The sequence below is a fragment of the Hyla sarda genome, chromosome 6, assembly GCF_029499605.1.
Source record: "Hyla sarda isolate aHylSar1 chromosome 6, aHylSar1.hap1, whole genome shotgun sequence".
NCBI lineage: Eukaryota > Metazoa > Chordata > Amphibia > Anura > Hylidae > Hyla > Hyla sarda.
Genome location: NC_079194.1, coordinates 167782153 through 167795795, shown reverse-complemented (window position 1 = coordinate 167795795; position 13643 = coordinate 167782153). Strand labels below are relative to the sequence as shown.

The following is a 13643-nucleotide window of genomic DNA, read 5'->3' as shown; positions in this document are numbered from 1 at the left end:
TTGCCTCGGATGACCGCTTTGTGACAGTTCCATAATACTATAGGATCAGAAACTGTGTGTGCATTTTGTAGAAAGTATTCCTCTATGTTGTTATGAAGTTTTTTGAAATACATGGGGTGCGACCACAAAAAAGGGTTGCTCCTCCATGTGTACGTAGTGGGAGATGAAATGGCGTCTGTGAGATGTAATGTAATAGCGGCGTAATCCGACCATTTTATCTGTTCTATAGTGGATTTAAGTGGAGAGAAGTGTCCTATCTAACAGAAACATATCAATGCGTGAATAAGAGTTGTGGACTGATGAAAGAAAAGTATAGTCTCTTTCTGAGTCATGTGTTGTTCTCCAAACATCATACAACTCTGCATCATGTATAAGCGAGGAAAGAGAAGCTGTAGGAAAGCGAGAGGTAGAAGTAGTGTCCAGAGAGACATCCGAGACCGAGTTGAAATCCCCACAGACCAACAAGGAACCCCAAGGATTCCTGCGGGTCAATTTTAATAATTTTTTCACAAATTTAAGTTGGCCAGAGTTTGGGGCATATAAAGCAACAATAGTAAGAGGAGCAGCATTGATGACACACCGAAGGATCACGTACCTTCCCTGCTGGTCTGACGTCACGTCCTGAAGTGTGAACGCAACCGTGTTTCTAATAGCAATCGAGACTCCCCTGGATTTAGAACTGTGGTGAGAGTGGAAGAAATGGGAAAAAGATGGGTTAGTAAGGCGGTACGCATCTTTGGCTAATAGATGCGTTTCCTGTAGGCACAGAATATCACATTTTAGATTTTTCACCTCTTTCCATAAATAGGAACGCTTATGTGGTGCATTTAGCCCATTCACATTCAAACTCGCCAATGAGATTACTATCCTGGATCAATATGCGTAATCAGAGAAAGCAGTCGCAGGTAAATCAAGTAAAGAAGACAAAGCACACCTCCCAGCCAGGGCGTGCCTGTCATTATAACACAGTGTATGTTTCGAGGACCAACAGAAAAGACATTGCCACAAACACACAAACAGACACACAAAACAATGAAACACAGAAGGTGTACAACGAACACCCTCCACAATGGAGTGGGGGTTAGAGTCCACTCTGAAACTGAGGCACAAGAACAGTGTCCCGGAGCCCGTCTTCTGAGTAAATCATTTCTCCCTTGCAATAATTTCAGGCGGTGTCCCAGTCCTTTTGAAGGCGAACCAATTTCTCCATGCGATCTGGACCTTGAGGTGGGATAGGAATGTTCCAAGACGCAAGCAATGATTCTCCATCATTAACATTTTGGATGACATGTGTAGTATTGTCCTTCCGAATGAGGAGTTTTGTCGGGAAACCCCATCTATATAAAACTTTAGCAGAACGTAGGGCTGAGGTAATAGGGATCAGGTCTCGTCTAGCTCTGAGTGTAGCAGCGGAAAGATCTGCGTATAGAGAAACTCGATGGTAAGGAGCGGGCAAGCCGTTGTTGCGTCTAGAGAGTTCCAATAAACGTTCCTTGATATGATAGAAATGGATTCTGGCTAATATATCTCTGGGGACTGTATCCTCCAGATGTCTTGGTCTAGGTATGCGGTGAGCTCTATCCACAACAAGTTCTTGCTGAGTGCAGTCAGGCAATACTGCTTTTAGAAGAGAGCACACATAAGCGGGCACCTCAGCTGGAGGCACAGACTCTGGCACCCCCCGCAGTTTCACATTATTTCGGCGACTGCGGTCCTCCATATGTGCTATTTTGGCGCGGAGAGCCGTTATTTCGTCTTCGGCTTCATAATGTAGATCAATGAGGGAGTTGTGGGAATCTGCAAATTCTCCCAGTTTCACTCTAAATGGTCCACCCTGCCACCCAGCTCTGTCACAATGGCCTGTACTGGCTGTACTAATTGGTGTATATCCTGCAGAAAGGTAGTGCGTAGCAGGACTAACATATCTTTCATGGCTGTGTCTGTAAGTGACTTATTCATCACTGGCATAGCAGATAGTGGGTCTGTGGCAGCTAAGACTTCCAGAGGAGTAGGGGTAGAAAGTCTCTCTTTCTGTTGCTGAGATAGGGGTGACAGTTCCACTTTGAGCTCTGCAGGGCTCAAGGAGCGCTTTGCAGCTATAGAGGAAACAGGGGTACCTGGAGAAGAACAGGTGCTGCGTGGAGCCTTCAGGTCATCCGGTCCGCCGGTGGGAGATCTCGGTCTGCCAGTCTGTGTTAATGGACCCTCCGTCGCAGTTACAGTGGACAGGTCGGTATCCGAAGCCGACCTCCTTCTCAGCGGAGAGAAATCTGTGGCGCTGCGGCGTGTGCCCGCTTCTCCATGCCGCGCTGTCGCGCCATCGGCGCCATCTTGTTTCGCAAGGTCCCGCGGGGAGAAGCAGAATTTCGCCAACGAGCGATGCAGGGTCGGCTTCCTTTTGCGTCCCGGCATGATCAGGGAGTTCAGGGGCACACTCTATGTCCGGAGCGGTGAGTAGTTTGCGGGTGAAAGCGGTATCTTAGTCGCTAGAACAGGCTGAAGGACGGAGCTCCTCTCTCACACGTCCATGCGCCTCAGCAGCCAGGCCACGCCCCCTCTGTAATTTCTATCTTAATCTTCCAATAACTCTCAGTTTTTTGACAGACCTCTATCCAGAACTTTTTAACAGTGCATGTCCAGAACATATGCAGTGTGTCTGCCCCCTCTTGTCCACATTTCCCGCATGCTCCCGAGTTTTTTTTTCCAATCTTGTATAGGAATAGTGGGGTGTAATATAGCCTATATAATATATTAAACTGAATCATTTTGTTATTATTATTTAATGGTAATCTAATCTCCTTAATATAAGTGTCCACTGATTTTCGGATATGGGCCCTATTTCTTGCTGCCATTTCTGTTTACTGCTGTGTGGTTTTAGTGCATCTTTATTATCTCTAAGTGCATTATATATTTTTGATATTACTCTATTTTTTAAATTCCCCTTCTATTATTTTTTTTTAATAATTCCCCCGTGTGAGCTATTTCTAACCCTCCTTCTAATGAACTTTTTAATGTGCTTTTTAATCTCAAATATTCCAGCCATTCCCCTTTCTTGTGACCTTGCCCTTCATTCAATGCCTCCCATGAGACAATTTCCCCATCTTTCCAAATATCCCAAATTTCATTTAATCGATTTTATCCCAAATTTAATTTAATTTGATTTAAGTGTCCCAAACTCTTAAATTCCCTCTTATCCAACTCTCCTTTCAAATACCTATTCTTCCAAACTAGTGCCACATCTAATACCCCCTTTAGCCCCATCTCTACCCTTAATCTTTCCCAAGTTTTCCTTAAACTACCCACTATTTTACTATTTTTCCACCTTCTACCTTTCAATTGACCTGATTCTAGCAGCTCAAATATGGACGAAAACCTATTCTCTTCTTCTTTCACCAGGTAGGAAAAGAATTCTATCTCTCTCCAGCAGTTAATAAAATAACACTGAGATACCAGAAAATACCTTCTTATATCCGAGAAGGACATACACCCCAAGCCCCCCCCCCCCCCCCCCCCCCGTGCTCTCGGGAGGCAAAGGAAATCAATTTTAATTCTCGTTCTCTGGCGTCCCCATATTAATGAATTAAAGGCTGAGATGATCATCACACCACACCGGGGAAGAATAAAATATGTACAAAAATTTTGGCAAAAATACAGTCTAGAGATGAGCGAACTTACAGTAAATTCGATTCGTCACGAACTTCTCCGCTCGGCAGTTGATGACTTTTCCTGCATAAATTAGTTCAGCTTTCCGGTGCTCCGGTGGGCTGGAAAAGGTGGATACAGTCCTAGGAGACTCTTTCCTAGGACTGTATCCACCTTTTCCAGCCCACCAGAGCACCTGAAGGCTGAACTAATTTACGCAGGAAAAGTCATCAACTGCCGAGCCGAGAAGTTTGTGACGAATCGAATTTACTGTAAGTTCGCTCATCTCTAATACAGTCTTGAGTAATACCATTCTGTCCATTCTGGATATTTTTAGTTGACTCCAGATTCGTGTTTTCTGCTCTAGTGCTTTTATTATGGGTTTTAAATTCAGATCGTGATGTTTATTAATATCCCTTGAGATCTGGATCCCTAAATACTTGAAGTGTTCCTTTTCCCCTAGAACTCTCATCTCCTGTTCTATTTTTGGTTTTTCCTCACCCAACGGGAGCAACACAGACTTGGACCAATTTATTTCCAAGCCCGAGAATGTACCAAAAGTTTTGATCACCTCCATGGCTCTGGTTAGGTCTTCTTCCCCTCTCAAAAACATCAGGATGTCGTCTGCATAGAGACACAATTTGTCCCCCCTCCCGCCAAATCCTTCTATGCCGTTTTCTGTTCTAATTCTAACTGCCAAGGGCTCCAGGCTCAGCGCGAACAGCAGGGGGGAGAGGGGACAACCCTGCCTCGTGCCTCTCGTCAGTACCAGTTGTACAATTTCCCTTCCACCATGACTCTAGCCCTAGGCTCTGTATATAGTAGCTTAACCATCCTCCCATAAAGATCTCCAAAACCCATCTCCCTTAGTACCTGCCACAGGAACTCCCAGTCCGCCCCCCTCAGCTGACACAGTTCTATATTGGAGATGACCCTGTGAATATTATGGCATGCCATTCTCCCTAGGATAAACCCACTTTGATCTATGTGCACTAGATCTCCAATCACCGTTTGCATCCTGATCGCCAAAACCTTCACACATAACTTGGTATCTGTATTCAATAACGAGATGGGCCTGTAAGAGCCCATCTCTTTCTTGTCAGATTTCAATATCAGAGTGATTACAGATTCTCTCATTGAATCTGGTAGTCGGCCCTGTTTCAGACTTGTACTCAATACTTTCACCAAAGCTGGCAAGAGCACTGTTCCATATCTCCTATATACCTCAAAAGGTAGGCCATCATTCCCCGGAGTGGTTTTACCCTTTATCCTCGACAGAGTTTCATTAATTTCCCTCTCTGTTAGGGGGTTTCCAAATTTCCACTCTCCACCTCCCCCAGACACGGAAGAGCCAATCCACTCAAATATGTACCTATTTCCTCCTTTGTCCTATCAAGTTCGGTCTTATAAAGTTGTGTATAAAAATCCTGAAATTCCTTAACTACCTCCTCTGTACCAACTGCTATCCCCCCCCTTTTCTTTTTTAACTGTATGTATCCTCGTGGGCGCCTGTTGGTTGGCGATGATTGACATCAGATATTTATTGGGAGTCCCCGCCTGTGTAAACCGCTGTTGACCTTGGAATAATAGCTTATTTTTGTTTTTCACTATCAAATACTCATTGAGTTCATCCTGACTTTTCTCCCAACTGATCCTATTTTCATCTGTGGGGAATACCACATATCTACTTTCAGCTTGCTCACTTTCTGTTCTTAACTTTTCCTCCTTTTGTTTAAATTCCCATCTCTTTTTCCGAACTGCCCCCATCAGTTCTCCTCTCAGATAGGCTTTACCTGTATCCCACACCACCTGCTCACTGGCTGAATCCCAATTATTTTCAAAAAATTCTTCCATCTTCTCTATAATATTTTTGCTGTCAATCAGTTCCAGCCAGTGGGCATTGATTCTACAAGGGCCTTTTTCTATAATTTTCCCTGTATCTACCAGAATTTCTAAGGCTGCATGGTCTGATAGGCAGCGGGGAAGATATCTTACCCTCTTAATTTTACTCTATGGTTATTCCCCAAACAGAGATCAATTCTGGATAGGGGCTGACATGTTTTATTCCAGCAAGAATAACTTCTGCCGGCGGGGTTTCGTACTCTCCATATATCTTTCCACCCCAGTTCAGCACATAACTTAGCTAAGGGAGATGTCCCCACCACCTGTGTGGCTCTATTTATTCTCAATCTATCCAGACTCTAAGACAAGACACAATTCATATCTCCCTGGACAAAAAACGGACAACTTTCTTTCTGTATACAGAACTCTGCTAACTTGAGGAGGACCCTGGGTGAATAAGGAGGGGGGATATACACGAATGCCATAATACAGATTAATCTATATATTCTCCCATGCAAAAAAATAAAACATCCTTGGTCATCTATCCATTTACTATACAACTCCCAATTTATATTCCTATGCACCAGTACTGAAACCCTCCGTGAATTTGCTGTAAAACAGGAGTGGTAGCTATGGTTCCACAAACTTCTTTTAATTGTGTTGACTGTGTCTTTTGTAAAGTGTGTTTCAATTAAACCTATTATTCCCGGTAAATAATTTTTAATAATCCCTAATATTGCCAATCTTTTTACTTTATCACCTAACCCTCTTATATTCCATGCAATCACCCTTGTTTCACTCATCCAGGGACCTCCTCACTATATTCCCCCTGCATAGCTATTAAGTGGCAGAAAGAAATAAAGCAAGATTGGGGCCCGAACACGAGGAAAAAAAAAAACACAACACAAAAATTCCCCCCGGAGTTCCCTCCCATCCCGCCCCCCCCTAGCGACTCGTCGACATCTGCGACCAGTCTCTTTCCTTACGTGTTACCCCCCCCACCAGCCACCCCGTCCCCCTGCTTATTCCTTAAGTACTTTTAACCCTTTAGTGTCCATCCTGTCTACCGCCTCCCCTACCGACACAAAAGACACGGTTTCACTATCATTTGTTATCCTCAGCCTAGCGGGGAATAATAAGGCAAACTTTAGTCCGTTTTGGGCCAGTCTTTTTTTGACATTCTTTTCTGGGTTTCCATTGCATAGTCTGGGAAAAACATTATCCGATTGTTATTGTACAAAATCTCTTTATTTTTCCTTATAGCAGTCAAAACATTATCTTGGTCCCTGTCATCCAAGAACTTTATTATTGTAGTGCGAGGTCTTCCTCCCACTAGTGGAGGTTGAGCGGGAACCCTGTGTGCTCTAACAATACTAAAATGGGCCGAGAGGTTCTCTGCCCCACACTGGGACAAAATCCATGTCTGGAGGAAGGCCACCATGTCCCGGCCCTCTGTTCCCTCAGGCAGTCCAATCATTCTCAAATTTCCCCTTCTGGACCAGTCCTCCATTTCTATTAATTTTTGATTAATTATTTTATTTTCACTCGCCACCCTCTGCACTTCCTTCTTGAGGTTGTGTACCTCATCCTCCATGTTTGAAAATCGTGTCTCTATTTCTTTACATCTTTCTCTGATCTTTTTTATCAATCCAATATCCACTCCAATTACCCCCACTTGATTTGCTAGCAATTCTATGGAGGTGTTACATTTTTCTACTGCAACCAGGATTTTATCTAGGGCGGGCTGAGGTATCTCTCCCTCATTGGCTGACATGTTCATACTTTGTTCCGTAGGATGTAATGTCCTTTAAAACAAATCAAAATAAGTCTCAGTAGTGTGTGTGGCCTCCACTTGCCTGTATGACCTCCCTACAATGCCTGGGCATGCTCCTGATGAGGTGGCTCCTGGACAGTCTGAGGTGCAACGTGGTGCTGGTGGATGGAGCGAGACATGATGTCCCAGATGTGCTCAAACGGATTCAGGTCTGGGGAACGGGCGGGCCTATCCATAGCATCAATGCCTTCCTCTTGCAGGAACCGCTGACACACTCCAGCCATATTGAGGTCTAGCATTGTCTTACATTAGGAGGAACCCAGGGCCAACCGCACCAGCATATGGTCTCATAAGGGGCCTGAGGATCTCATCTTGGTAGCCAATGGCAGTCAAGCTACCTCTGGCAAGCACATGTAGGGCTGTGCTGCCCCCCAAAGAAATAACAACCCACACCATTACTTACCCACCGCCAAACCGGTCATGCTGGAGGATGTTGCAGGCAGCAGAATGTTCTCCACTGCGTCTTCAGACTGTCACGTCTGTCACATGTGCTCAGTGTGAACCTACTTTCATCTGTCAAGAGCACAGGGCGTCCGTGGCGAATTTGCCAAACTTGGTGTTCTCTGACAAATGCCAAACGTCCAGCACGGTGTTGGGCTGTAAGCACAACCCACACCTGTGGACGTTTGGCCCTCATACCACCCTCATGGAGTCTGTTCCTGAATGTTTGAGTGGATACATGCACATTTGTGGCCTGCTGGAGGTCATTTTGCAGGGCTCTGGCAGTGCTCCTCCTTGCACAAAGGCGGAGTATATTTGCTGGGTTGTTGCCCTCCTACGGCCTTCTCCACGTCTCCTGATGTACTAGCTTGTCTCCTGGTAGCACCTCCATGCTCTGGACACTACGCTGACAGACACAGCAAACATGCTACCACTAGAGTGAAAGCACCTCCAGCATTCAAAAGTGACCAAAACATCAGCCAAGAAGCATAGGAACTGAGAAGTGGTCTGTGGTCAAGACCTGTAGAACCACTCCTTTATTGGGGTTATCTTGCTAATTGCCTATAATTTCCACCTGTTGTCTGTTCCATTTGCACAACAGCATGTGAAATTGATTGTCAATCAGTGTTGCTTCCTGAGTGGACAGTGTGATTTCACAGAAGTGTGATTGACTTGGAGTTACATTGTGTTGTTTGTGTTCCCTTTATTTTTTTGAGCAGTGTATTACCAGAAAATGATGTTGGAGCTAGCTCAATTTCCTGTGCACTCACAGTATGTTCAATGCTGTCTTTTTGATCAATAGCTAATATCTGGTTCGAGATTTGCGCTAGAAATTAATCTACCTCTTCCTCTACCTCAACTGAATTATCTATATATATATATATATATATATATATATATAAAACTCAGTGGGGGGCATGTATCATTGTGTATGGTAGAAGCCGTTTACCCCTTTTGCTGAGTTCTAAATTATGCGCAGATGCGCTAAATTTATCAATTAAGTGCAATGAGTTTCATAATTGGGGACAAATTTAGTAATCTCCTCGTACATCCACTCTTTGAAAAATGAAATAGATGATTTAGAGCACCTTGCTACGTGCAGTCCAAGATGGCATATATTTGCGTAAAAAATATGGTCATTGCGCAAGATTTCTGTGGGTAAATGAAATGTATGCAGTTAATAAATTTGTGCGTACTTAATATGTCACTCCCAAGGTACACCAAATATACACATCTGGAGGAAATGCTCCACCAGAATGTATGCAAAAAAAGATGCAAAAAACAGCTGCAAAAAAAAGTGAAAAAAAAAAAAGTTAATGAAGATCATTTAACCCCTTCCCTAATAAAAGTTTGAATTCCCCCCCCCCCCCCCTTTTCCCATTTAAAAAAAACTAAAAAAAAACTGTGTAAATAAAAATAAACATGTGGTATCGCCGCCTGCGGAAATGTCCGAATTATAAAAATATACAGTAATCCCTCGAGATGCGATGGCCTCGACATACGTTATTTTCAACATACGATGGCCTCATATGTTGAAAGCAGTATCGACATACGATACTTTTTGTCGGGGCCATCATTAAAATTTGCGGCCCTCCGGTAGCGCTGGCTGCCGCAGCTGCTGCCGGACTACCGCTGGGCTATTAAGCAGGTTTACATACCGGTGCATGCCGGAGCAGCCTCCTTGCGGCGCTGATCCTCACTGTCATGTGACAATGTATTGTCACATGACAGTGACGTTGCCAGCCTGCGCCTCAGTCCAGGAGGACCACCGGGAGAGGAAGACGCAGAGCTGGTGAGTGCTCATTTGCATGGCAGCGGTGGCGTTAACCCCTCACCCCATGGCAGCGGCAGGGTTAACCTCTCACCCCATGGCAGCGGCAGTGTTATCGCTGCCGCGGGGTGAGGGGTTAACTTAACACTGCCGCTGCCATGGGGTGAAGGGTCAACACCTCATGCAGCGACAGCAGCGATAAAACTGCCGCTGCCATGGGGTGAAGGGTCAAGTTAACCCCTCACCCCATGGCAGCAGTTAAACCCCCTCTCTTAAGAGCAGCACAAATCCCATAGCCCCACCAGGCCTGGCCCAAAGCCCCACCAGGCCTAGCCCAAAGCCCCACCAGGCCTGGCCCATAGCCCCACCAGGCCTGGCCCATAGCCCCACCAGGCCTGGCCCAAAGCCCCACCAGGCCTGGCCCAAAGCCCCCCCCCCCCACCTCGGGCCTGGCCCAAAGCCCCCACCTCGGGCCTGGCCCAAAGCCCCCACCTCGGGCCTGGCCCAAAGCCCCCACCTCGGGCCTGGCCCAAAGCCCCCACCTCGGGCCTGGCCCAAAGCCCCCACCTCGGGCCTGGCCCCTGGTTGAAATTTCATGGACTCAGGAACCAATTACCAGTTTTCCATAGAGATATGTACTCAACATATGATGGTCTCGGGGCTCCGGAACCAATTACCAGTTTTCCATAGACCTATGTACTCAACATATGATGGTTTCAAGATATGATGGTCCTCCCGGAACCAATTACCATCATATGGACCACTGTATTGTGACCGCACGATCAATGGCGTACGCGCAAAAAAATTTTGTCACTTTCTATATCGTGGAAAATTTATAAAAAGCGATCAAAAAGTCAGATCAATAAAAAAAAATGCTACAGCTAAAAACTTCAGATCACAGCGCAAAAAATGAACCTCATACTACCCCGTACGCGCAAAAATAAAAAAGTTATGGGAGTCAGAAGATGACAATTTCAAACCTATTAATTTTCCTGCATGTAGTTATGACTTTTTCCAGAAGTACGACAAAATCAAATCTATATAAGTAGGGTATCTACTCCGAAAAATGTACTGCGTAGAAACGGAAGCCCCAAAATTTACAAAATAGAGTTTTTTCTTCAATTTTGTCGCACAGTGTTTTTTTTTTTCCTCGATTCGCCTTGGATTTTGGGGTAAAATGACTGATGTCATTACAAAGTAGAATAGGTGGTGCAAAAGATTAGCCATCATATGGATTTTTAGGTGCAAAATTGAAAGAATTATGATTTTTTTTAAAACGAAAATGAAAGCGGAAAAACTCTGTCCTTAAGGGGTTAAACCTATTTGCAATAAAGGGGGTAGAAGTGTCCCATTTATATAACTGATTCACATAGTCTTTTTTTTACTCACACTTATTTTACCAGATATAAGAAATAACAGCAGAGCAGAAAAAGATACAAGCGGCAGTCCAGTCCTTAGTGGCAGTCAAGCACCACCATCACATCGCTGCACCCAGGGACATGCTGCACCCAGAGACATGCCCACCAAAAACTGCACAACTGCTACACATCTGCCTTCCACGGCATATACATCAGGAAGCAGGATGCTCCAGAACCCCGCACATCACTGCTCATCACCAGGCAGCCAGCAGTTTGTCACGGCCATAGAAGCAGCTCCAAGGGACCCGGAGCAGCACAGGCTGTGAGAGGAGAAAGGGGTCCTGGGTCCGAGAGGAAGCAGAGAGTTTGCAGCTGTGTCTGCGATCACCCCCACCTCTCGCAATTAGCAAGACACCCCAAATAAAGGAGTGGTTCTGCAGGTGGTGACCACAGACCACTTCTCAGTTCCTATGCTTCCTGGCTGATGTTTTGGTCACTTTTGAATGCTTTCACTCTAGTGGTAGAATGATACAGAGTCTACAACCCACACAAGTGGCTCAGGTGGTGCAGCTAATCCAGGATGGCATATCAATGCGAGCTGTGGCAAGAAGGTTTGTTGTTTCTGTCAGCATAGTGTCCAGAGCATGGAGGTGTTACCAGGAGACAGGCCAGTACATCAGGAGACGTGGAGGAGGCTGTAGGAGGGCTACAACCCAGCAGCAGGACCGCTACCTCTGCCTTTTGCAAGGAGGAGCTCTGCCAGAGCCCTGCAAAATGACCTCCAGCAAGCCACAAATGTGCATGTGTCCACTCAAACGGTCAGAAACGGACTCCATGAGGGTGGTATGAGAGCCCAGCATCCACAGGTGGGGGGTTTTGCTTACAGCCCAACACCGTGCAGGACGTTTGGCATTTGCCAGAGAACACCAAGATTGGCAAATTCGCCACTGGCGCCTTGTGCTCTTCACAGATGAAATGAATCTGGATACTCCGTGGAGAACTTTCTGCTGCCTGCAACATCCTCCAGCATGACCGATTTGGCAGTAGGTCAGTTATGGTGTGGGGTGGCATTAGGTACCGAGATGAGATCCTTAGACCCCTTGTGGGACCATATGCTGGTGCGGTTGGACCCGGGTTCCTCCAAATGTAAGAGGAAGGCATTGATGCTATGGACTTGCCCACCCGTTCCCCAGACCTGAATCCGATTCAGCACATCTGGGACATCATGTCTCACTCCATCCAACACCACGTTGCACCACAGACTGTCCAGGAGTTGGCGGATGTTTTAGTCAAGGTCTAGGAGGGCATCCCTCAGGAGACCATGCACCACCTCATCAGGAGCATGCCCAGGCATTGTAGTGAGGTCATACGGGCACGTGGAGGCCACACACATACACTACTGAGCCTCATTGTGACTTGTTTTAAGGACATTACATCAAAGTTGGATCAGCCTGTAGTGTGGTTTTCCACTTTGATTTTGAGTGTGACTCCATATCCAGACCTCCATGGGTTGATAAATTTGATTTACATTGATCATTTTTGTGTGATTTTGTTGTCAGCACATTCAACTATGTAAAGAAGAAAGTATTTCATACGATTAGTTCATTCATTCAGATCTAGGATGTGTTATCTTAGTGTTCCCTTTATTTTTTTGAGCAGTGTATCTCAAGAACATGCTGCTCCTGTCTAGGTTGGATACGTTGCCTAGAGTTGGGTGGGATTCTGAAAAAAAGAGTCCGTTGTTTTACACAGATTATGTAACTCCCATTGATATTAATCGGAGTTGAGCAAACCACAAAGCACAACATTGCTGTGCTGTTTACGTAACTCTGGTATCCTGTGGATATGCCATAAACTTTTGAAATGGTGTTACTTTTTTTAGGTGCGTAAATAATGCTGCTGTCTAATGCGAAAACAGTCCCTGGTGGTCCAGTACCGTAAATGCATACATGCTCCAACTTTGGGCTATTTGTACTGAACTTGTTTTTGTGCTTGTGTTGTGTCTTTCACCTCGGTATAGGTCTGACCCATAGCTTTTCTTGCTTTGCCCCGTGCCTTGTGTGTTTGTATGTCTACTTTATCTTCTTTGAACCTGAACTTATGGGGGGGGGGGGGGACATTCATCATTGTAGGTGAAGCATTTTTCTACACCTTTTTTGTGTGCTGGTAATGTGTAGGAACACAATCTATTAAATGATCTCATGACATTTGATAAATTTTGTGCAAGTACACATTTTCTGAAATTTCAGTCTTCACATACACCAAAAAGCTGAGCTAAGTCTAGGTTGGTGTAGTTTAGAGACTTTTTGGTGGTTTTGCGCCTTTTTTGCACCTTTTCACAAAAAGTCTCACTTGATAAATTCATTACCACTGCATAAGACTAACCTTAACAGCTGGTCTGCACACTTTTTAAAAGTGTGCAAACCAAAAAGACGCAAATAATAGCCTGAGGTTCTGCTCTGCGTCAAATATGAGACCATCTACACACAGAAAAACAGCTTTAAAGGCAATGATAAATGCATATTATGACCTTGCTCCATTTACTTGTATTCTGACCTATATCCTGTACCTGTTTCGTCAGAATACTGTAAACCTGCTGTTATATTTTTCTTTTCTTCCCTGTTTGTCAGTAATCTTGGTTAACCCTTTGCTTCCTGACCTGTTTACCTTACTTTTACTGTTTTTTGTTTTTCCACTTGTTTCTTTCACTTTAGTCTAGCGCAGGGATCGTCGCCCAGTTCAGTCTGCTATATAG

General features: G+C 45.0%; 2 protein-coding genes across 9 annotated transcripts in view; one reads left to right on the top strand and one right to left on the bottom strand.

The window, feature by feature from the left end:
• Positions 1–13643, top strand: part of CEP89 (centrosomal protein 89) — a 256966-nt gene that overhangs the window by 211466 nt on the left and 31857 nt on the right. Inside the window, exon 17 of one of the 4 annotated variants that reach the window (XM_056525757.1) lies at positions 10934–11270. The exons of the other annotated variants lie outside the window; for them this stretch is intronic. Within the exon in view, the coding sequence (XP_056381732.1) occupies positions 10934–10939 (6 nt within the window). The 3' untranslated portion in view covers positions 10940–11270. Of the gene's footprint in view, positions 1–10933; positions 11271–13643 lie in introns of those variants that run through there. 4 annotated transcript variants of the gene reach the window in all.
• The window catches only part of LOC130276416 (E3 ubiquitin-protein ligase RNF182-like), a 91473-nt gene that overhangs the window by 57779 nt on the left and 20051 nt on the right, over positions 1–13643 (bottom strand). The window contains exon 2 of one of the 5 annotated variants that reach the window (XM_056525766.1): positions 596–679. The exons of the other annotated variants lie outside the window; for them this stretch is intronic. The gene's annotated coding sequence lies outside the window, so the exon portion shown is untranslated. The remainder of the gene's footprint in view (positions 1–595; positions 680–13643) is intronic. 5 annotated transcript variants of the gene reach the window in all.